The following is a 25,981-nucleotide window of genomic DNA, read 5'->3' as shown; positions in this document are numbered from 1 at the left end:
ACAGAGGATGTACAGCTGACAAAGCAGGAGGTCGGCCTGTGCTCCTTTCTACCCACTCTTGGGGATAACCAACTTAGTCATCTTTCTTCTCAGAACAATTATTTCTCATTCCAGACTCAGACACCAAAGAAGAACTGCAGTTTGGATTTCTATTGGCTAGGATGTCATTTTCAGTCTGATTCAGGTGTTTAAGACTCAGAAACTAGTTCTATAATACATGCAGACTTTTTGCATTATACATTTATTTCTTTTCTGACCAACTGTTTCCTCATCATATAACAGTGAAAGGATCTTGAGTTTTCAAATTTAGATTAGATGTCAGGGGGAATTTTTTTATGGAGAGAGTGGTGAGTTGCTAGAACAGGTTGCTCAGAGAGGTTGTGGATGCCCTGTCCATGGAGGTGTTTAAGGTCAGGTTGAATGGGGCCCTTGACAGTCTGATCTAGTACTTGATCTAGGGAAGATGGAACTTGATGATCCATGGGCTGCTTTCCAAGCAAAGACATTCTCTGATCCTGTGTTTGTATGTGTCTGTGATTCTCTGTAACTTTAAGTATTTACACTGACATTTTGAAGTTGAGTTATGCAATTATTGAAATGCATAACTTAAAGCATAGAGACAATAGGTAAAAGAGTTTTATGTACCTTTTAGCATTTTGAGTGAAACACTGAGTAGTAGTTCAAATGTGGAGGAAAACTGAACAGCATTAATGGAGAATATCTGCAATAAAAGCTGGGCTGGTAGGACTTCATATCTGAGGCGAGATTCTTGGATTCTGGCCAAACAGAAGTCAAATTCTCTCTTAGGTTCTTTAAAACAGGAATATTGCAGTAAAATTATAGAAAATCCTTCAAAGTTATAGAAATTTTTCAAAGTTAATATTCAGAAAAGTGTTTTCTTGATCTTTCTGTTTTACTGTGGAAGTTCCATCTGAATTTCTTTTCTAAGAGAGCCTTGGCTTACACTGTTGCAGTAATAATCCTCTTACCAAGCATAGTTAATTGTTTTATCTTCATATCAAACTGGAAAACAAACATGGTAGCCTCCTCTTCTGAAACATTTATTTGTAGCTTATATTAAATTCATTGTGTATGGCATTAGAACAAATGGCATGGGCAGATACTAAATATTTTTTTAAAAATGTACAGATTATTAGTAACAAATTAACACACTGAGATGTTAAAGCTTTCTTATGAAGAAACTGCTGCTCATAATGCCTCTCCTTTTTGATTTTATTTGCTCTTTAATCAAGTCAGTTTGCCATTCTGGGCTTATTTTCTGCTTCAGGTTAATAGTGAAAATTACTGTTTACACAGAAAAACGAAGGATAATGGTTGAAAAGTAAAAGAGCATAGGTTTAGATTAGATAAAAAGAACTTTGCTACCAGAGAGGTGAGGCACTGGAACAGGCTGCCCAGAGGAACTGTAGGTGCCACATCTCTGAGGGAGGTTCAAGGCCAGGTTGGATAGGTCTTTGAACAACCCTATCTAGCACCACGTGTTCCTGCCAATGACAGGGGGTTGGAACTAGATGATCTTTCTAACCCAAGCCATTCTGTGATGTTATGAATCTATGAAAATATCTTCCATATCTACCTAGATGTGCTCAGTTCCTCTCTCTCCTCCAATTCATTTATTCATAATTTACTGGTACTATAATTAACAGGAACTAAGCTATAAAATACAAGAAAATTCCAACCTGTCTGCTTAACACAAAGTAGTGAGGGGAGGGAATTTCATAACATTTTTGTCCAGTAAATGCTGAATCTGCTTATCTGCTTCAGGGTTTTTCAATATTTAGTATTTTTTTGAGATTGTACTTTTTTTTTTTTATTATTATTATTATTGGCAGTTCCTACAGGAGGTGTACAGTTTCCTTAGTACAGTTTTGATAGGGCAGGAGACAAAATTTTCTTCAGAGCTGTACTAAACCCATGAGTCTTTCAGCTGTGAAAAGCATGCTGGCAGAAGCGTGAATGGTTCACTGTCTTATCTAAAGGCAGAATTCTGACTTCTTATTCGCTCATTAATTGCATATTTCACACCTACTCTTTCTCAGGCACATCTGAAAACATTAAAGAAGAAAATATTTATTTTATTCCCTTAGGGGAAAGCAGTTTAATGGTGACTTCAAGAAAAAAATATAAATCATGTGATGCTCATAATCAGTGTATGTTGTTGACTGTGTGCTGCTGAGAATTCTGTAAGTCAGAAAGTCTACCACTCTCCCTATAAATCCTTTTCTGATGCAATCCTTTTGTTAAAAGCAAAGCACAACAAAAAAAAAACAACTAACTGTGGAAAACTTTTATTGAAAAGAAGAGGTCTGACTATATAACAAATTGAGTCTGTGTAAAATATGTCTTCATAGCTACCTTCAAATTTTAGGACTGTTAACAAATTAAACTCAGTCCTAACAAAAGTACAAATGCATTTATTGACCTCTGTTAATGTGGAAAGCTGTTTCTTTCCTCTCTGACTAAAATGTCAGAAGAACCTTCCTCCCATACTTCTGTGTGCTTTCAAGTTTGAGACTTACCTCTTGTAACTATGAGATTATCTTCCTTCATCTTCTGATGCATCACCCCAGTTCCTCATTTTCCAACGGTTTATTGTATCACTTACTGCAAAAAGTGGTGTATGAAAATAAAACATTTGTATGGGCCCTCCTTCATATGTGAAGGCCTGTTTATGAGATGATAAAATGATATTGGAATATTTGACAAAGACTAAATAAGTGCTTTTATTATCATACTTAACAGTACACAAGTATATTTTTCTTTTCTTTTTTTTTTTTTCATCCTGATTTCCCTAAATTTATAGCAATTTGAGATAAGTGCTTTTGTGTGTGTTAAGGAGAGAATTTAAAAACTAAACGTAAGAGCTAAGCAACTTGCAGAGAAGCTTTGTTTCCATGGAGCTGAGATTTAGGCTCATTTTATCTGTTTAATATAATAACCTTCCTTTTACATAGGCATTTCACTACAGCTGGATATACAAGCAAGACTTTTTTTGTTTAACATTGCTAATGAAAAAACAATGGAAAAAATGGAAGGATATTTAACCTGGAAATTTCTTTCTATTTTTTAATTGCATTTTGTTCAGCTAAACTAAGACTCATTCATTAAACCAGTTACTGCATTATGCTACATTGTCACACACGGCCATTAGCATTTGCATAAATGAGATTATTTAGACTTGCAGTACATCCTTTGTCATAGTGAGTTATTTATTAGAGGAATCATCTGCTCTCTTTCATGGCCTGGATGTCGCATGCATAGGAAAATGTGTTGCATGACTACAACAATCTAACTTCATTTGAGATTCTGAATATCTGCCAGAGAAAATTATGAAAATCCTCCATAAAATACAGTGATATGCTCCTGCTGCTGAGGTTAACACTGCATTCATTATGCTCACGATGTACCCATCTTTTCAGACAATTTGTAATTTGGGCTACATTAGCTAATTTTATATTGTGAAACTTTGTAGGACTATTCAGCTCTTAACGATTGACATTATCAGACTTTTCGTATGAAATTTTAGTTTTTAAGCAAGAGATGTGAAAATACACAATTGAAAGAAGAGGATGGTGCCATACAAGTAATAAAGCTCATTTTTTCTTGAACAAAAGTTTGAAAAAGAAAATTCAACTTTTGTGAATGGTTTCTGAAAAAAATATGCATCGTCTTTGTTTTACATTTCTAACAATATGAATATACAGGAAAATAAACCTTTTTTTTTTTTTTTTTTAGATATTATTATTTTAAAATAAACATTTTTTATCAGCTCTTGGGATAACATACTGAAACTTTATCATGGGGGCTGTTCCAGGTACTGGTCCAAAAAATTGTTTTGGTTAGCATTGGACATTCAGTTGTACTACAAAAGCAAAGCTGTGATTTCAGGTGCTTGCAAAGAGGGTAAAAAAGGCTACTCTTAAAATTTGTATTATTAATACTTTGTGCAACCAGAGAAGATCCTCTGATGTGATAACCCTTAAATGAGATTACTGGGGATTTTCCAAATTTCGTAATATATCTTGGAGTGAACCTTATTATCTATTCTGTGACAAATTACATATTCAAGTGTTTCTAGCTGTCATAACAAGGAACATTCATCATAGTTGATTCATGAAAAATGATTCTAATTACATGATACTATACAAATGGCTTTGGTTAAATTATTTGAAATAGATAAAAAGAATTTTTATAGCCATAAAATTACAGTAATATTACTGCTTTGTTTCAGTACAGGATAAGTCAAAATAAATATTTCACTATCTAATTGTGGTTTTGAGTTATAATGACGCAGGAAATATTTTCAGTGATTTATTTTCAGTATGTTTTCATTACAAGCTCACACAACATTGCTTTAGTTTGGGCATTCTACCCACTGCCTGTGACAATAAACTATCCCAATTATCTTCATTTATTGTTCAAAAGCCTCTTTAGGACTTCTTTCTTGAATGAATTCCTGATTCATCTCAGCAACCTTTGTGACTTATCAAGAACTGTGGGACACGTGAACTGTCCTGATTAGAGAACATTATATAACAGTTTATAAACACTGAGAAATAACAAACATGGTAAATACGCTAATTGCTCAGTTTCATGCTAGCTTTAGGCAGGCAGTGTATTTAGGATCAATAACACTCCAAGCTATTATTAATAGAAGTATCAAATTATCCTCCTAAATAGTGACCAGGTAGAATTTAGCCTACTATTGTGGAAGAAATTGTGAGAGTTAGAATTTGATGGAAGTTCATCGCTCTGTATATAAAAGAAGATATGTAAAAGTGGCAGATACGTCTCATTCTTCTCTTGTACCTTTATTAAAATACTTTTTCCATTAAGGGTTTTCAAGAAAAAAAGGGAAAACATTTATCATATCTCTAGTCTATATCAGTTTGCAGCTAATCAGTGATTACAGCTTTGAAGTTTTCTGAATTATCTGCCTATGAGATCATTGAAACTGGCCACTAGGTTTTCTCTTCCTAGAGCAGTGTTCTTGACTTACCTTTTAAAGTATAAACACTCTGAAGGAAAACATATTCCACGTATTTTCTAAGAAAACAACAAAACAAAAACATCTCAAGTCTAATATAATTATTGTTACAAATAAAATAACATCTAAGCAAACAAAAAGAAATGTTCTCATTGTTCAAGAATGCAAATGATCATTCCAGTCTGTTAAAATTTGCATTTCACCAGAATGTGGTATTTAACTTGTTGAATGTTAAACCCTGCTAGCCAGCTACTGAACCTGGTTGTTTTCCTGTCACCTAAGAAATCTCTCTCTTACCTAATTATTCTTTTGCATTTCAGGAATCTTATTCAAAGAAGAGAGGTTATGCATTGGAAGCTATACCCTCTGTACCTCTGGATGCAATTCCTTCAGAAAATGACAGCAGTCTTTGTGATTTGATAGACATAGCAGTGACCAAAAAGCCTTGTTCTCTAGAGATAGCAAGAGTATCTTCCTCAAGACCAGGTAACTCACCAAATAATCCTTTACCTAGTCTTTGGTGTAAGTGTAATGCAGTAGGCATTGAATGTCACCTGTTTATATTTTTAGGAATAGAATACTGTATTTACTTATCTCAGCATGATTATAGCTTTCAGTGAGCAACCATAAAAGCTTAATATCAGAATAAAGATTAATATCAAAATGCTATAGGAGAGAAAATAAAGCAGAGGTTTAAATAATTTTATAGATAAACTGACGGAGACTGCAAAAAAACAAACAAACCCAAAAAACATTAAAAATAGAATTTCTTTAAGCCTGGTAATTTGCAGTAAGCCTTTTATCAACTTAATTTCTGTTTTTTAATGAAGTGCTTAGCAACAACATTATACAACTACTTCAAAATTTTAAGTACTCTGAGATTCCATGTTACATAAGGAAAATGAAATACTGAAAAAGAATTGATAGAAATATTAAACAATACTGAAATATCTTTTCTGTTTGGCAGACTGCTATTTGTATTGCGCAGGTTTGAACACTGATTATAAAACAATAACATTACTCTGAGTCAGATTAATCATATTTATAAGGACTCTGTTTACTCTGTTCTCCAAAATTAAATGCTCTCTTCCCTTACCCTTGTATGAACTCTTCATTAGTTACCACCTTGTACAGGAATTTCAGAATGTAATAGTTTCACTGAAAGTAACTGGATGGGGGGACTGCCTTGACAAATGAGGGTTCTCAACAACACAGACCTATTTGAAATGGGCTGTTGACTTTTTGACTTCTGCTATCTTGATTAAGTATCATGATTTGGGAAATACACAAGAATGACATATGATTACTGACTAACATCACATTATATATATCACTTTTCTGCTTAAGTGGAAGCCCCTTCTTGATTTCACAGTGAAATGGAATAGGTAGAGTGAGAGATCTTTATCAGACATAGTAAATAAGGGCCAAAAATCAAGCCACAGCTTTGGGTTTTGCCATCTGAGGTAGAATGGGGCATAACTCCCACCTTTTCAAAACGCTTGGGCAGTAACAGACTTGAAGGACCTGTGTTTGGATTGAACAGGTAGCATGAAATGGGATAACATCCCATTATGTAGGTGTGCCAAACAGACCAGAATCTGACCCAAATGTCAGTATGACTACTCATGTAACTGAAACTTTACTTTGCTGATTTTTTGGCTTTCATTATATAAAAAATTAGCAGATTGTACAGAACAGTCCTTAACAATGTTATCATTTGTCATTCAGTCAAGAAAGAAAATGCCAGATTATCCTTGTTTTTCTGACTTGTGCTAGATTAATCACCATAAACATGCTTACTGTGATGGGAAGATTGCTATACATCGCCTCAGCCCCTTAAATTGGCTGAGGGCGTTCATTATCTTCTTCCATAGTAATGGGGCTCGACTGCAGAGCTTTCCACTGTAATTAGCATAAAAAAATGCTGATAGACTTTTCATTAGTTAAAACACCAGGCTGTAGAAATGGGCTGTCTGATGAACACAGACGTTTTTCATAGGCATAGTAAGTCCATCAAAATAAAAATAAAAACCAGATACTAAAAAAGGAGATTTTTAGACCATAATATGAAAATACGTATGGTTAAAACTAAATTGTGTCAGAAGCCCAGGGAATAATGAATGAAGTTGTGAGACATCCGTGAGGGCACCCATCGCCTTTGTGACATCTAACAGGGTCAAGCTAGCAATAAAAATGTACAATAATTCTTTCTGTCTTAATTTTCCTATATACCTTTATGATCTGTTCCATGGCATTTTATTTGAAAGAACATTTGGCTGTATAGGTGAGCAGATTCCAAAATGTGATTTTATTTTAAGCTATAAATACAGTAATTATCTAACGGGCATGGCTTGTAAGTTGTATAAGTCTGTAATCATGTTAGCTGTTATCTTACACTAGAGATGACCCAAATGAAATCAGCCTTATCACTCACAGTTTCAAGTTATTTAACAATATGCATAATCATATGTGAATGTCAGCCTGCCACTTTAGTTCATGCACATTTATTGCTTGAATAAGTTATGTATGATTACAGAGATCACTCATTTTAAAACAAGGATCTAATTTGCATTCCGTTTTTTTCCCCCTGAATTTCCCTATTTTTGTCTCACTGAGAGTTGCTGACTTCATTAATACTCCTTTTTTGTCAAACTGCTGTTCTATGTCACATGTTCACTTTAGAGCATGAGGCAGCGTTTTTGAACATGGAATTGCATTTGTCAGTCTTTTTTCCCCGGGTGGGTGGATGCTCTGATGAACCCTCCCCAGTGTCTGGGGCATTACTACTTCTTGACAGTGTAAGTGTGACTGGATGAACTCAGTCACTGAGTTCTCCTTCGCTTTACTGAAAGGTCATTCTGGCTGGCCTTTCTAGCTGCAGAGCTGCATGTTGTAGCTATTACCTGCCCTGCCAGTAAAGTCCTGACAGGCTGGGAGTAGTCACCTCACCAGCAATCTACTCTCTCTGATCTACTGGGGAAAATGAGAGACTGGTCTGTAGTTCTCTGTATGATTTAAAATTTTCTGAATGTTATTCCTGAACTAGCAAAGAATAGCACTCCATGCACCAAATGGCAAATGGAAGTTAGCGGTAGAGAATAAAACAGGAGAGGAAAAAAAACATTTTGTTACTTCCATTTCTGAAATCCTGTATTTTCTGTCTGATTGCTTGCCAGAAATTAGGTTTACATAGTAAGTAAGTGTCATGGTTTTGCAACCCACGACAGTAAGAACAGCTTTTATTTTTAGTTTATGCTGACAGCTAAAACAATGGCTTCACATTAGGAGTGGTTTAAGAGAAGGGAAAAAAAAAAAAGACTGCCCTTGTGTTTAGATTCATGTAGAGTTGTTTTCTGTTTCTGCAGTAGATTGATAGATAGAACAAGGTTGACAGTGTGTGACAGAATCTCTGCCACAGTTTCTCTACTTTTAAACTAGCAGTTAAGAGTTGATAGGAATATTCTTAAATATTGAACTTGGAAACAATTTTTTCTGCTAAGTAAAATATGAATTTGCATTTAAGATTTTGTAAATAGATCTCAAAAAAATCAGCTTCATGGAATAAATTGATTCCCAAATCCATCTTACTGGTATTTCTGCGAAGCTGATCATGAGCAGCATCAGCATTTCTTAAACTAGACATTTCCACCACTCATTTTAATTTTCAGAGACAAAAAAAATTGCACAGGGAATATTTAACCTTGAAAAATAACCGTAAAATTTTATTAGTTCATAAGGCACACATTAATATTGCCCTTTTGATCTTACAGATGTAATTAAATTTTGTGAACTATTAGCAACAGATTCATCATCTCGGATAGGTGTAAAATCTTAATAAATGTCTGAATCTCAGGGCAATGGGTAATTCTAATGCTAAACTAGACTTCATCAAGTATCCTCATGAATGCAGTATTACTTTTTTTATCAGTTACTCTATGCTGTATTTGGACCTGTGTTGTGGAAGACTTTCACAGCCTTAACTTAAATCCTTGGACGTTATACCATTCTCTGTTCTTAAGCCTCTTGGTGTCATTCCTACTTTATTTAGCAGAAATAGAGGATGAAATGAAATATGGCCTACATTAAAATATATATATATATAATATTTTTTTCACTGGATTAAATGTGACCAGATGTGTTGATATCTCTTACAATCTGTCTCTATAATTTTTATCGCAGAAGGTCACCAAGGGACTGAGTGGCAATCTATGTGCTAAATTTGTAACAGTAATGACTGATGTTCAGTACTACTTAAATCATTCTTAGGTCTCATTGAGTATCGTTAGGAAATAGGGAGGAATTTATTATTATTATTATTTGTCCCCTTCATCTGGGGAGTCAGTTTAGCCACATAAATTAACAGAGGTGTCCATACAGCATTTTGTTAACTGAAAAAAAAACATTACTATATGTACGCAGCATGAAAACCTTTCTTGAATGAGGGATTTCTAGTTCAGGGACCTACTTTTACCAGATACCACACAGAAGCTGCAAGTTGAGATGGCCTTACTGAGCCATCTTTAACTCTGGAAATAGTTCAGCTGCAGCAATGCAGAACTCAGCGTGGGTTGTGAAATCCACTTGAGAAATAAGTTAAACACTTAGGTGCATCATTTATGCTGAGCTCTCAACCACTACATCGTCAAGGGTTCCCCAGTCAGCAGTTTTAAAGATAGCTCTGGTACAACCTTACCCAGTTGCATCTAAGATATGGCATCTGTCAAGGGGATGAAAATGTCCTTAGATGTGCGATGTGTTGCCACTAGCTTGCAGTAGGCAAACACAAGGCAAGGAGCTGAAACAGAAAGGAAGATCTTAAAGGCTATTGTGGTCATCTACCCATCTCAGGGTATTTCAGAGAAATCTGGCTGTTGTCAATCATGATGTTTTTGATACTTAGAAAAATTACTTGGTTTGCACTTATGTGCCAGTAGCAGACCATGCAATATAATAAATCTGTAATGAATGGCATCTTATAGTTTTATAAACAAAGCAGAGAATCTGATAACAAGTTCTTATCATTGGATTGTCACTATATATTAACTGTCCACAGACTGTTTTATTTACTGTAGTATAAGGGTTTATTTTTGTTTTCTCAGCCTGGCTTCCCTCTCCTGCCACTATGGTAAATGTGAAAATCTGCAGCCAGTGTGTCTGATCACCTCTGCTTTTATTCTTGCATTTGCTGTATAACAGCAGATAGCTAGGGAACTCCTCTTCAGAAACCTGAATTAAAACATACCCTGGATGTGATAGCACTGTTATCAAAATTAAAATATGAATCTTCTACAGTTTCATAAGTCACCAAGTCATTGGCTTGGTAAATTGATGTTTGTCAGGTCATTGATTCTGATTTGTTCAGCAACAAATCTTCACAGCACCTGTTCTGACTATTTGGACCTCTCAATTCTCCAGAATGAGACTTAGGGAATGCATCTTTTCTTGTGTAATAAATGTGTGCCTTCACTTTTACACAGTTATTTTCTAGCTGTATGGCAGCCAGTGCTAGGTGGCCATAGGAAGCAACCTTTCCACTTCAAAATGTATAAAATTGCCTGCTTGCCATTCAGTGTGTTCTATGGAATGGTAATTAAAGGGACGTGAGTCATCCATACATTCATAACTTTGAAACTAATGGATCTAAAAGATCGTGCACTAACCTTTTTTAAGTCCACCTACCCAAATTACTTCAAGCAGAATTGTTGCTGTTAGACCTGTGTTTCATTTAAATATGCTTTTAAAACCAGAGACAGCAGAATGTAGTACGCATAAACACATGACTACAGTCCATCAAAACTAAATACTCTCAATGATAAAGATCATTTTAGCTTTGTAGAGGGAAGAGCATGATAAGGAAGGCAGTCTTTTATGAATAAGAGTAATTGTGGCAAGTAAAAGTTGGCCTGGAGCTATCTGAAAGTGGCTAAATTCTGTGAAATTTCGCCTAATCTGACACATGCATATCTACAGATACAGTCTTGCTATAGTGGCAAGAGGACTCCAGTTGGTGGTTAAAAGTGTTGTGTGAGGTCTCCTATGGATGTGCTCTGTATCACAGAATATTTATTTTGTTCTGTCTTACTTCCATCCATATGCATCTGTTTACAGTATTGAATTCTCCTCATAACCCTCCCTTTCTTTGGGCGAGAATAGGAAAGTGAAGCTTTTAATAAGAGCTATTAAAAGATCTGAAATAGATGAACCAAAAAAACTTTTTAATAATTAAATGTCCTATTTAGTCCAGTTGGGAAAAAAAATAAAAAAATAAAAAAATAATCCTGTTTTTAGTCAATTAGTCAAATTTGCTTTAAAGTGAAAATTTAATATTATGAGAAATTTTCATAAACTGTATTTTGGAGTTGTTAACTTATTTATAATGGCATTTACTGCCCAACCATAGTGTAAGACCTTCATATACTTTGTCTCTACTCTTATTTTTCTTCATTTAACCTGTATCTGAGCCATATGGAGAGAATTTGGCTATGGTGCAGAACTTCTCAATTTGTTTAACAGATTAATTTATAGAGATATAAAGATTGTATTCACAGCTTCAAGATGGAATTTACTAGAACGTAGTGTATTGAAAACTGTACTAACCTTCTCCTGACTGAGTTTCAGTGATGACACATTTTGTATTTGTCATTTCTGCTGCCACACTATAGAGTGCCCACTTCTGATCCAAAGCAATTTCATCTAATATACCAAGATATGTTTGCAATTAACTTCACATGACATTTTAGTAAATGTTAAAGTACTGAAGAAAGAACAAAATATATAAGAACCCTTTTATAATTCATTCTGTTTTTTTTCATCCATGCAAATATGTTTTAAGTACCTTTCAGTAGCAAAAAAGAAAATATTATAACAGTATTTTTATTATGCCACAAATACACAATTTCAATTACTGAATTACAGTCTTCATCTTAGTTACTTTGAGGGAGTTATCTGAAATTGGAAGTATTTTTTTAGCCTGTTATCCTGTTTGAATGTGTTTCATCATGGGAACGATAGTACTGACATCTTCTATCTTTTACTTTCTATGTTTTTCTTATCGTAATCCTTGGAGTACTGTTAGGATGCTTCATATTCACTTTTTTACTACTGCATCTTTTAAAGAAGCAAACTTAATCTGTGTCTCAGGTCCTATGTTGATGTCTACGTAGGTTGCTCTGAAAGTAATGCCTTCTGTTTATTTCCATGGGAACTGCATCAGATGCAGAACACTATTCAATAGAGCACATTCTCAGCTACAAAATGTTATTTTTCAACACAGTCACCAGCCTTAGCCATGCAGTTTCAGCAGTGATGAACAAGAGTGGTGTGCATCTCTGATTTCTGTCAGTTACCTACTTCATTGACATAGCATTCTGACAGTATGTGAAAGCTGTGACCCATTTTATCCCTGAGTAGTTTTCAGTAGATGAGTGAGATAGCCTGAAAATTCTTTCTCCTGAAAGGTTAATTCTTACGTCATCGATGTGATCAAGTGAAAAAATTAAATTAGTTTCTTTAGGGTGTAACTTAAGTTATAGATCTAGTAATAAAACATCCAATAGAAACAGAATGATAAAATAATTCAAAAAATTTTCATCCCCTGGATACATCCACTCTGAGCAGTCTTCCAATGCACCAGATACAGCCAAAGGTTTCTGTGTACATCATTCCCTTTGTTGTTATATGTCTTAAACATTAGAGCAGTTTTATATGTGGGCAAACTTCTGTTGTCATAGAATTTCTTTACAAAACAATAAGAAAAATGTCCCCAGCACTCAAGTGATAGACTCTTAACTTCAAAACACTGGGTTAAAAAATGGGATAAATGAAGTCTACAGAAACTTGTCAACCCTTCAATTAAAGATAGATGAAAGTGTTCTTTTTTCAGCTAGAGTGGATTGAAAAGTAAGAGCAGGTGAGTTTGATATACCAAGCATATACTTCTGCAACCACTTCTAACTTTTTTCTAATTACCTAATTTGCAAACATAGACCACATTACTAAACTTCAATAATCCAAATGTAATACTAGCCAAAATGTATTAGGAAGGAAATTTCTGACTAACTCAATTTACTATATTAAACAAGTGTAATTTCATTTAAAAACCAGGTTAATTAACAGGTCGGGTTTCATGAAGCTATGCTAATTTGCATGATCTGTGCCTCATTATTATTAATGATGGTCCATATAATCTATTCTGTATTCCTGATAGGGGGTTGAAAGCCTGTAACAACTAAGCTTCTTCCGTTAGTTTCCTTTTAATCTTCTCGAACATTATCAGCATTCCAGATCCTATTTCAAAATAGCACCATTTGTGCTTGCTTCCTACCAGATCTTTATAAACTCTTTGATATAAATTAGATAGATCTGTTGAATGAAAGAAATTTAGCATTAATAGCTCTCATTCATCATTCCCTTTGAATGGTAACATATTTTCACGTGAGTTTGTTTGATACTTAAGGAAAATATTTTACATTTCCGTGCTTTTCTTACAAATAAATATTATTTCTCTTCCACTTCTATGTAGTAATGTACGCAAGTTCGTTTGCAGCAGCGTCCATTTTCCCTACTCCTCTATGTCCTTGATGCAGCAGGTTTTTGTGTAGAAAAATTAGGCATTATAATCATAATTAAAGACTCCTTCAGAATGCATATGCACAGGAGGCTGAATTAGGCCACTTTAATTCTTACATACTCCAGGTTTAATGTACTTTCCTTTACAACCTTATCATCCTTCTAAGAAGTTTTTAGTATATAATTAAGATAATTGCTTCCCATCATATTCTCCTCTGGATAACATCTCTGATAACATCCTTACAATAGAATGTTATTAAAAATACTCTGTCGTTTCTGAAGTTAAGCACATGGGGATGACTGATACCAAGTGAACAGTTCATTGTCAAATTTCATATAGGTCTGCACCTATCCAACTTGTTCATACAGTTTCACTTTCCAAAGGACTAGCGTACATTTTCTCTGCAAATGAGAGAAAAAGGCTGCTGCTTGACATATGCTGAGCATCTTACCATGATTCATTTCTTTTTATCATTATTCTTTGATGTGCAGCTGGAAAAAAAATTAGCTTTCACAGGAGTTTTGGACAATTTTTGCAAATGAGTGCTGAAAGTATTTCTCATCAAAGTGAGTACATGCTGACCAACACTGAGCTCCATCCATCCTGGTGTGATTGCCAACTAGAATGATCTCATTACACACTTGATTGCATGCTGTCAGACAAAACCATTTTTCCAAATCAAGACAATAATTCAAGGAACATAACTAATTTGAAGTACTCTGCATTTTAAACCTGTATGCAAATATTATTTATCAGGATTCAAATGTTTTCTTTGTTAAATGGCTATTAGTTCCAGCAACTTTTGCAAGTAGATTTGAGTCAAGGACAACATATGCATAGACATATAGAATATATTCCATTCTATTAAGTAATCCTACACTTCAAACTGCTCTTTAGATTGCTCTGTAGTTGAACAAATAACAGTAATTGTCCTTCTTATAAATAATACTGATTTAACAGATGTGTGAGGAGTAAGATTGCTATAAAACTTACTAAATTGCTATCATTAGTAATAATAGCAAAACTTCCTATTTCCCCTTTAATTTCTTTTCATTTTACATGTATCTGGCATGTTCAAGGGAAATATGAGCTTTTGTAATGGGTTTAATACTGCATGGAGATTTTCAGTAGGCATTTAGCTCATATTATATGTCACCTGGTGCACCTGTGATTTCCTACAAACCTTTGATTTAATTTTCTACGAACCTTTTCAAATTGAATTTACTCAGTTTTAAAAATCTTGTCAGATTGAATCTTATTCAATTTAGAAGCTGAGAGAATGCTGCTACCGTATACTTTGTATTTTTTATTATGTTAAACTCAAGAGTTTGTGTATTCTCCTATTTTGCATTAGGATGAAACTGAGTCCTAAAATTTGAGAGATCCAATCCTCAGTAATCAGTGGGCTTATGTCTATAATGTCATAAAGTTCAAATGGTATTTAAAACAAAAGCTAAACTTTTTTTTTATGAACGGGGAGTACAGCATTGACACATCTTGAATCACACAAGGAGCTCAGCTGACTTCTGTTACAGATGAATTTCTCCACTGTTTTTGGTCTCAGTGAAGCTGTTGTAGAAAGTCAGGACATTAAAAATGCTTCTATTCGCTTCTGCTCTTTTTGTATTGTTTTTCAAACCCAGTCCTTTTAGATACTTTCCATTAAAGTTTGTAAGTTGAATACAGCTTACTAGACAGTACTTTGTGACTTGCTATGAATGGGGAATAGAAGATACATAGTCTACAGGTGCCCTGCAGCACACTTATATACTTGCCTGTAGGTTAGTGATTTGATCTGATGGTTTTAGTGATAACTGCTTTTTCTGCGGCTTAGGGTGTGGGGAAACATTAAGTACCAGGCTATTATGTGAATAACTGAATCTGTATGCTAGCACATAAGAATGTTTTTCAGTTTGGGGCATATTTCTATCCTAACTGCATCCCAGCTCCACGTCAAGCTGGGATATATTCATTCAATCCCTTCCCCTCTTCTAGAACAAGGCTGAGCTCCCATAGGACCCGAGATCTAAATGATCAAAAGGTAGGTTTCTGTGATGCCTACCTTGCAGTTTTTGTCTTCTTTTCCCATTAATCTTTTTTTGCAAGCAAACACCAGGAGTTCTGTCCCAATCCAAGAATAATTTTTTATGAAAATATCGTGAAAATGATACATTTTCCCAGGAAAATCAGTTTTGATTAATCAGTTTTTATATGGTGAAAATAATTTGTCAAAAGATTTGAAACTAGCTATGCACTGTGTTCATGTGTCAGTTTGATGGCGTTGCTAACTGATATTGAGGTCTCTGATATGTTTTATGAATTTTAAAGCAAACTTTTCTACTAACTTCAGTACATCTGGAAAGCAAAAGTCTTGGCATAGCTTCCTAAATGTTGCTAAAATAACAGTGTTTGTGAAAATATTAATCAATTACTAAAACAGACCATTTTTTGTACACAATGAACAGATTTATTTGTTTTATTCAGTGTCAGAGATGACAAAAAATAGAAAAACATTAATTCCTACTGAAGGTAATCAGTTTTACATTCTGAAAAATCACCAACTATTTTCCCTCCTGTTTTTATGTCACGTTAAGTTAAAAACAAAAATCATTTACTATCATTTTCTCTGCTTCTGTCTCCCTTTCTGCATCTGCTAGTCCTGATGGCAGTATGTAACTTGCAGCCAAAAAATTTCCTTCTATTACTTTTTATACTGTTTTCATTTTTGTACAGGCCATCTCAAAAAAAGAAATTCAAAATGTGCAGGAAATGTAGGATATTGCTATATGTCAAACACTGCCAATCCACACATGTATAGATAACAGCATATCTTTACTAGCAGCTGGTGATAGAATCTTTTCCTCCTGCAGACAGGATATCAAAATAGTCTTTCTCTTTTTTCTCAGTATACCTTCAAACACTTCAGATTTGAAAGAACACATAAGAAAGAATGTTTTCACACTTGGTTGCTTTATTGTTTTCAAAAAGGATAAAAAATCTACAGAAGGATCACTTCATGTGTTTTTGCTCCAGGATAAGGCTTCTTATTCTTTATCTATTACATTATATCATTGTACAGAGTATTATATTTTCTGGATGAGGATAGTAAAAACAGCTGTTATTAAAAAACTCCTTCTGCTGTTGCTCCAGATAGTTCCTTAACTTTTAGATATGACTCCCTCCTTGCTAGATGATACTTAAACTGCTTAATAGAAGTAAAACCAATTTCTTACCAGCAGTACTGGAACTGAAGCTAAATTTCTCACTCAGAGCAATTCTGTTATTTTTTGACATTTCTTTTTGTCCTACATTGTGATGAAAAACAATGAGAAATTTCTGTACCTATTTTGTAAGTAAAATTAGCAAGCAAGAAATATATATATATTTTTTCTGATAAATTCTGTGTTTTCCAGTTTTTCTTATCCAACCTGTTATAACTTAATAAGGATCTGCCAGTGACAACTTTCTTAAAAGTATTAAATGCCTTGTGAAAGTCCTTGCAAACACTAAGCAATATGCTTTTCTTCCATAGCTTGTCCATATTGGTCGATATCAGCCTTGCAAACACACTTTGGAATGAATTTATTGTTCATATTGCCCAGCAAGGTTGTGGATGCAGTCTCCCTGGAAGCATTCAGGGTCATCCTGGATGGGGTTTTCAGCAACCGAGTCTACTGGGAGATGTCCCTGCCTATAGCAGGGAGGTTGGAACTAAATCACCTTCCAGCCCAAACCATTCTATGATTCTGTATTCTGTATTCTGATGGGTTTTTGAGAATTGAAATAATAAGTCCATGGTGAAACTGTCAGGAATTCCGTGAATTCTGCTTTTGGTTTTGCCTAAACACTTGCCTGTCATCAGGTAAGAATTAGATATGTGGAGAACCAGAAGTAGGAAATGTGGCTATGTGTCATTAGTGCACACTACCTGCTAGATAGCTTCTTTCTACTTAACCATCTTAACCTCTTATGCTGGATAAAATATACATTTGTAATTAGGAACTAAATACTTTAGATATTATATTACATACAAAAATGTGATATTTTCAGCGTGAGTTGAGCCAAAGTGAGAGTGAAAGTCCCAGAGTGAGTGAGAGTAACTCAAAAATGTACAAACTTTGGATATGAATATTTGAATATTGAAACATTTCAAAATGTAATCCTAGCTTTTTGGCCTTTAAACATTTGGTTATCTTTATTAATTCAATATTTTATTAGAGAGCTTTACTAATTGATACTTCAGAAGAGAGAAAGCTTGTGAAAATATAATTTTCTCTATACATTACATTTCCTTGCAATTAAAGATAGATGCATATCAGATTGCTTGTCTTCAGGGCTGGTTAAATTATTTATTAATTGAACTTGATCCCTGGGGAGTATTGCTATCATCAGTATTATTTAAGTGGTTTTAGAGCACTAACTCTGATCACATTTGCAGTTTATATTTTGGGATGATTTGAAAATGTAGCCTAATGTAGCTATAGTTTTTGCAGTAGTAAAATGGCATCTCTGCGTGGCACAGTTTTGATGTTCTCTTTGGATTAAAGGACAAGCCTTTTGAAATACTAAGGCGTACATGTGATAGTATTCAGTGGCATCTCACTGATGAGATAAACTTAAAAATAAGCCAGAAGATTCCTATTATGTATTGTTATCTGGGGGCATGAGCATGTTTTGTTTTACAAGACTACTGTTTTTTTAGTGAACGGTTGAAATAAATAAAAATACCTTGGCACCAGTACCCATGCCCTGTGGTTTCCACAGAACTTCCAGAAACAGGAAGATGACATGCTGAGAAAAAAGCAAAAATGGACATCTATTAAATATCTTTTGTAAGCCTTGCAGCATTTTACTGTGAACCTTTTAAACATGTGAAAGCAGCCAACAACAACAAATTCTCAGAAAAAAAAGCCCATATGACCACTGTGTAGCATTGTTTTTGAATGCTCAATTAGACATCAACAGCTTGCAGAGACAGTCTCAAAAGATTACTCAGGAAATGGTGGAAGTCACCCATCAGCTCTCATTAGCATTTAATGAGAGATATTTTTCCAGACAGTTGCCTGGTATTACAAGAGTTATAGAAGCTTGAAGCAGTTCCAAAATCTATTTGTGCAGGTGGGTGATTAGAGGAAATAAGAAGTTGACGATAGTCATACCCAGCTCTTGTGGATGATACAGAAACAACTAAGCAGACTCCCTATTGCCACTGGAATGCTCTTCACTGATAATTAATTCCAAACGCTGTCCTGAAATAGCTGCCACATCCAAGGTTGGACCAGTTACAGCTTCAAGTGCTTTCAACAAGACAGTTGCAGATATGTATTTACAATCCTGCTCAGAACAATGGTTATTCAGGTTTAAGTGTTCAGGAAGAAAAACAAATTCAAAAGAGCATATTCAGACAGCTCAGTCTGACTGTTCTCTGTATGCATCCAGTTTAACTACCTACTGACTCTATTGTTCCATATTTCATCTGCTCTTTTGAAATTTCTTCTGTAATGTTTATTCCTTGAAATCCTGAAATACGTGCTTATCTGTAATTCCTAGATTTGTCCCATATTAAATAGTCCTCTAGGAGTGAATTGCTTTGGGGCTATAATCAAGTTAGAATATTTTTAAAGTTAAATACTTTACTATTGGAAATTACCTAGTTCCTCGAATGGGGGACTTTAGAACGTGCATGTCTTTGTTCTTCTGATAAAGTAGTCGATTTTCTAATTTTTTTTTTCCATGTTTACTCCTTGAACTGCAGCCTGGCTTAATTTGCTTTATTACAGTTCCTGTGAATCTCTGCAGTAGGTCTGGATCTTGCAGGAGATGTTACATTTTTATCTCACGTTATCCAAGAAATATTATAAATGGCAGCTCTGTATCAAATAGGGGATAGGGGAATTCCTACTATTTCATAACATATTCTTCTCAGTTTTTTTTTGTGTTATTTTCTTCCTGCTTCTTGTTGTGGGCTCCTGCCTTGTGTATTTACTGCTGGTGGAACCCAGCAACCCAAATTGTCCCACAAGAATGAGCAGAGCCTAAGTAGTGCTGACTTCATGCAGAATGTTCAGATATATTGTTTTAGGACTAGCACTGAAATCTGTCTATGGGCATGTTCCAAGGTAATGGGCCAGCTCTCCTTGCTGTCCCTTAGAGTGAGTTAACTGAGTTTTAATGAGCCCTTTGTAAAGACTCAATAAGAGCACTGTGCCCAAATTCTATTTAATCTCACAGAACGGGGTGTATGTGATTCTTGGATTTCTCTCTTACTGTTAGAGAAAGTTTACCAACAGTAGAAAAGTTTCTCTGGGGCATAATCTGGGCAGATTTCTTAGTCGTCTGCCCAGTATGTTCCTGTATTTCTGATAAAGCTTCCCTGTCTTTGATTATTGCTGGAAAGAGAAAATACTGCTTTGTCTGTCACTCCAGTGATACTGAGGGATGTGTATTGAACTTTTTTTTTCAATGAGGAATTTATGTGTTGCCACTCACGGGCTGCCATTTTGACTCTGACTCATAATGGTGATGCCATGTCTTGTCCCATATAATGATGCAATCCAGGAAACTGTCACTTTCAATGTTGTATTGGTTCAGTTGGTCCTGACTGACTTGCATATGGTCTTTCTGTTCTTGTGAGCATTTGTGGGACCCACCTGATATAAACATTGTCATATTCCAACATTGCCACCATCATTTCCAATGCTTTGAAGCCAACATTCAGCTCTGTACACAATTCCATTGTCGTAATCCACAGATTCAGTCACATGAGCTGATTGAGACACTCCTCATCTTGGGCTGTGACAGATGTGCATGGCCATCTGGAACACGGCTTGTCTTTCACCCCACTGCTGAATTGCACCACCCACCTCCTCACTGTGCACACATTCGCTGTTTGGTGTCCAGAAACATTCAGCAAGCGTCAATGAATGTCAATGGGTGCAATTCTTTTTTCTCATGGAGGAATTCAGTGGCACACCTTTGCTCCATACAGACTTTCTTATCAGATGCCATTGTGTCAGACTGCCCCTCTGCTGCAGTCTGTCACACAGCAATGAAATGTAATGGGATACTGGTAGGAAGGTTCATCCTCTATTGCTGTACCACGAGCATCTGTGCTGACATCATGGGTCAACATAATTAAATAGCAGGTATTATCTTTCAATCAGCCCTTGTACGTGTAGAACAAAAAGTGTCTTTTTTTTCATGATTTTATTATATATGACAGTGAGGTGAAAAAGAGATTCTGTGACGTGTTTCACTTGCTGCTTCCTTTCCTTATAATCCTCAATAACAGATGATTTAAAAAATAAACATATCCCATAGCAAATGACTATAAAACTTTTATATTTTTACATTTCAAAAAGCCAATTACATTACCTTTTCCTTTTTCAATGCTCTGAAATTTCTTTTTTAGCTTTTTTTCAAAGAATATATAACATAACTGCTGGTGAAATACAGAATAACAGAAATAGACCAGTAAAAACCTGATCTGAATTTCTGGATTTAGTGAAGTTAGTTCAGAGTTCATATTTTTATGTAAATGAAATCAGTCCACCTGTATGTAATCAGAAGGTGTATCTATAGTTGAAATAATATAAGTGTATCTTGAATATAAGAAGTTTCTTTTAAATAATGGCAGGAACAACGTGATGTTCATCTTCCAAGCAATTATGTCATCAGTTGTCATCTTTTGATGTGTAAGGAAAAGGTTAGTGAGAAATTAATAGAGACACTGTTTATCGTTTCTATGGAGCATGAGTGTGACCACTGCTGTATATACTGGCTACCTGTTCTGTAAATACTTCAGAAACTGGAAGAAGCAGTGAACTAAGTGTAGGGATGTCATAAGATCTGAGATATGGAAACCTGTCTAATCCTATGAGAAGGCTAAGGATATTTTTCAGTATATCCATGCGATGTTGGTAAATTTGATTATGACTGCATAGTAATACTTTTTGTCTTTTAAAACCTTGGCTGACAGATTATTTTGGTTCTTTTGAACACAAGAAAGATAAAATGTTGTATTTTCCTTTCCCTGTTTATTTTATTTGCCCTTTTTTAAAACCATTTTTAAAAATCAGAATTGGCTCCAGTAACATCATCCCTGTGTCTGTTTGTCATGTATGATGGAGGCAGGAAGGAATATTATTAGAACATACTGCACTTCAGTAATTTTAGCTGCCAGATGATCCCTGGAACCTGTTGTTATCTGACTTGTACAGTAACATCTCTTCACTTATTGTAACTTGAGGCTGAAACTAGAAGAGAATGACAGCTCTGTCAGCGTTTTGGCTCAGTCTGTAGCACCTGTCAGAAACTCAGTACAGTAGCTAAATACCTTCGATAAATTTGGTAGGTAAATTCTTTATGTGATGAAAGAATGCACTGAAACTTCCAGTGATATAATTATGGTTACCTGAGGGTAAAAAAAGTTTAGTTTTCTCACCAGTAATAAAAGAAAAAAACAAAACAAAACAAAAAAAACATAATTATTATATCGTTTAATTACAAAAGATAATATATTTCAATTTATTCTTGATGAAATGGTGAGTACTCTGTATGTTACAGGAAAAGTCCCCCAAATTGATTGCAGTAGCTAATTCAAGGGTGATATTCTCTGCCTGATGAAACAGGCCTAGGTAGTAAATCATTATCGTTGCCTAATGGGAAGATCCTACTGTGAAAATAAACAGCTGTCCACAATAAAGAAATTGTTTACAAGAAACCATTACATGTCAAATGCTTTATTCCCCTGAGGGAGGTCTGAAGGCATGAAATATTGAGCAGTTGGATTTTTTGTTTTTTCCTGGGATGTTTATTTTACAGAAAACAATTGTGCTTTTTTTGTCAAGCCTTTTTTTTTTTTTAAAAAAATATTTTTTATTTTAAAGATTCTAAAAGCCTGATCCTTTTTTATATTACCACTTTATTTCCCTACAAAGGAAAGGCTATAACTACTCTTTTGTGTGAGTGTGGAATATTATGTATATTTATGCATACACTGTAACTGAATAACTTCTTTCTCAGCTTTATCTGGAGAGACATATAACTGCCCTGTCTCCCCACATAAACATCTTCCGATAAACCTTCATTCTGAGAATTTCAGTTCCAGCCAGTTCCATGCTTCTGAGGTAGGACTGTAGTAGGACCAGCCTTTAGTGACCTGTCATTGAACAGGATCAAGAACAAGCTTCAGATCCCTGTGGAAAAAATCAAAATCTTGTTCATACAAGACCTCTGTTACCTCGGCTGCATATTTAAAGAATGAGTAAACAGAAGCTGAAGTGACTATTGTCAGGAGCTTATAACAGATTGAAAAGGTGCACAAAAAACCTATTCGTTACCATCAACATCCATCTGTTTTTATTACTATCTGGCCTTTGAAAGAAATATCCTCAAAAAACTTCCCTCAGCTGCAAGACTGCCTGATTTCACTGTAAAGGCTTTCAGAAGCTAAATAGCTAAAGGGCAGCTGTGCTTGAGCATAACCACAGTGGAAGAGCAGTGACTGAAATGCACGGACAGCTAAAATACCAGGGAGGTTTTATTCTTTATAAGTTCAAAATCAATCTGTGGTTTGTGAGAATCAATCTTTCTGTTTGTTTCTCACAACAGTAAGTAAATAATGACGGTAAGTACACTTAGCCAGACTCACATAGAACATTTATCCCTCTAGAAGTTATTTCTTATCTTCCTAGATGGCACTTGTATCACTGCGTGTCTTGGCAGTATCATAATCTATTGTTTGGTGTCTCCTAGCACTCCAGTTTAACATTCATCCTCACTATGAGAAGGGCCTTGTTGGGGTGCCTTCTCATCAAATCCTTACAAAAAATTCTCTAGTTCACGGCACTGGAGCTACTTCTGTTTGTTAAAATTTTGTCCATTTTTGTAGTGGATTTGCCCACAAAGTGAAAGGAAGGGTTGACAATCCGTCTAAACTGCAAATAAATAAGCTTTCATATGTGAACCCTGTAGGCTCTCAGGTATGAGATTTGTATGTAATAGGTGTAATATGGTGTACGTGTCTTTGTGACCCAGAAAGAAAGGTACTCAGTAAACTCATAGGCTCATGAAGACCACTGTGACCATGCCCTCTCAGTGGCAAAATTCCAGAACATGAACTAAGCCATAAATTCAATAATACAGTTCTAAAAGCGTGAAATAATGTGAAGCTTTTGACCTCCTGCTAAGTCATTCTGGTGCTTGGTTACCATCACAGCTGGGAAGTTATGTCTATGCTCTGAAATGTTTTTCACTAACTTTACTTTGTGTCGTTCTAGCTGTATGTAAGAATGACATTCTCAGTCCCTTTAATGGCCGTAAAGCGATAACAGCATCACAAAATATTTCTGAACATCTGCTCCTCATGTACCTGCATGTTTGTAGATATTTCCAAGCCAGGTGTAGGTTATCTGGCTGAGATCCTGCTAGGAACTCAGACTGTAGTATGCAGCTCTAGGAAGGATGTGGATTTCATCTGAGAAGCTGAGCACATTTCTGTATAACTAATCCTTTCTAATCAGTTGTTCCTTGTGGTGTTCAGGAAAGTTGTGACTGATGGCTGCTGGCACGTTCCAAGTCGAGTATGTGTTTCTCTGATTTGTTGAACAGTGTCTTTACATGTTAGGAATTACCAGGATGACATATGAATTGCATCAAATTGTTATCACTTGATAACACTTGGATTCACAGTTAGTAATTCAGAGAAACTAATGTAAAATATTTGTGGAGGATTTTGAATGCTGTATCCTGACTTAGCATGGAATAAATGTATGTACTGAAAAAAGAAACAAAGATATATATATTACATCCCTTACCAAACACATTTATGTGTTTTTGGAAGTTGAAGTAGTGTTTTGAGTAACACCTTGTTTTAAAAGTAATTTTTTATTTTAAAATGTATAAGGTATTGGTAAGTTCACATACATTCTATTTTTATTCACAGATAATGCACCTCAGGTAGCAATTACTGCGCCAGGATCTGGTAGCCATAGAAACAGCTCTACAGGCCCAACACCAGACTGCTCTCCTCCATCACCAGACACTGCTCTTAAGAACATAGTAAAAGTTATACGTCCTCAGGTAGGTGATTGCCATAAGCATCCTCTTAGTTGTATTTTTTCATTATAAAAGCAGGATATGATGCACATATTCTAGGAAGATGTTACTGAACACATATTTATAGATCAAAGATAGATAAGCAGAATACAAAATATTTCTGTACTTTGAATGCTGTTTTGAATAGAGGGGAATAGAGAATATTTTATGAATGAGCTCAACAGTGCACGTCTGTTAATAAATTATTCTTATAGCATTAGTCAATTAAGTCTTTATCTAATATTCTCTATTTTTATGTACTGTTGGTTTTCTTCTAAGGTTACATTCTATTTTTTCAACATTAATGGCACATTACCTTTTCAGGCTTTCTTTCCTCTCTATGATATATGATCCCATATATTTTATACGTTTATACATTCTTGAGTTTACCTACCTTCTTATGTTGTATTATTTCTCAACTTTCATGCATCGTTAACTATAAACATTTTAATGCATTGGTTAACAATGTGCTTTAGAACACTGACATGCCATCTTGTAGCTCTTTAAGGAGTACAACATTTTAAGAAATGCAGGTTAGAGGGGCATTTGGAGCAGAAGAATGGTGACATTTTTTACAGTCTGTGGTCCGTAGTGAGATCATACTGTAACAAAATTCTCCCTACTACACTGTGATAGCATTTTGTTTTGTGTTAAGGTAAAAAAGAAGCTGTCCATATGTCTTAATTTGGAAGTTTCAACATTCCTCTAGCATATCTTGGGCCTCATCTATGATCAGTCTTTGAAATTAGTCGAAGTTAGAACTAGATTCTGTAGTATGGTAATAACCTGCATGGAAGAGCTTATTTTAGAATCACAAGGTCATATAACAGCATAGGTCAGCTAGACCTTCAATTAGTAACCCTAATTAAAAATATCTGCCAAACTGGGCTCTGACAACTAGCCACCAAGTTGTAAAACCTTATTGATGTGAATATTTTTTAAGAAAGTAGCTTCTACTCCTCTCCTACCCTTTTCTGTGTTCACTGCTGATCTGATGTCTGCTGCTGGGCCATTTTGATACTAGTGGGTCCAGGCTTTGCCTGATCAGTACGTTGCTGCAAGTTACCTGAGAAGCAAGCTGATGGATATGTGGTATTTTGATAAGAATTATGTAGAGTTGATGGCTTTGGTACTGCACAAGTGTACATGTTACAGCGGTGGAGGTGGAATTTCCTTTCAGTGCTCATTGGAGCATAAAGTTCAGAAAATAAAAGGCAATTGCTATGTATACCTGCCATTCCCCCCTGAGGAGTCACTAGATTCCTGTGGCTGACAAAGTCAGTGCACAATAATTCTAACCACTGACT

General features: G+C 35.2%; 1 protein-coding gene across 4 annotated transcripts in view; it reads left to right on the top strand.

The window, feature by feature from the left end:
* The window catches only part of ANKS1B (ankyrin repeat and sterile alpha motif domain containing 1B), a 397,279-nt gene that overhangs the window by 105,098 nt on the left and 266,200 nt on the right, over nt 1–25,981 (top strand). For all 4 annotated transcript variants that reach the window (XM_072327909.1, XM_072327887.1, XM_072327898.1 and 1 more), the window contains exons 10-11: nt 5,329–5,494; nt 24,523–24,659. In XM_072327909.1, coding sequence (XP_072184010.1) covers nt 5,329–5,494; nt 24,523–24,659 — 303 coding nt within the window. The remainder of the gene's footprint in view (nt 1–5,328; nt 5,495–24,522; nt 24,660–25,981) is intronic.

The sequence above is a fragment of the Excalfactoria chinensis genome, chromosome 1 (genome assembly GCF_039878825.1).
Source record: "Excalfactoria chinensis isolate bCotChi1 chromosome 1, bCotChi1.hap2, whole genome shotgun sequence".
Taxonomy (NCBI): domain Eukaryota; kingdom Metazoa; phylum Chordata; class Aves; order Galliformes; family Phasianidae; genus Excalfactoria; species Excalfactoria chinensis.
The sequence above is the reverse complement of the archived record's forward strand: the minus strand, read 5'-3'. Positions and strand labels throughout refer to the sequence as shown.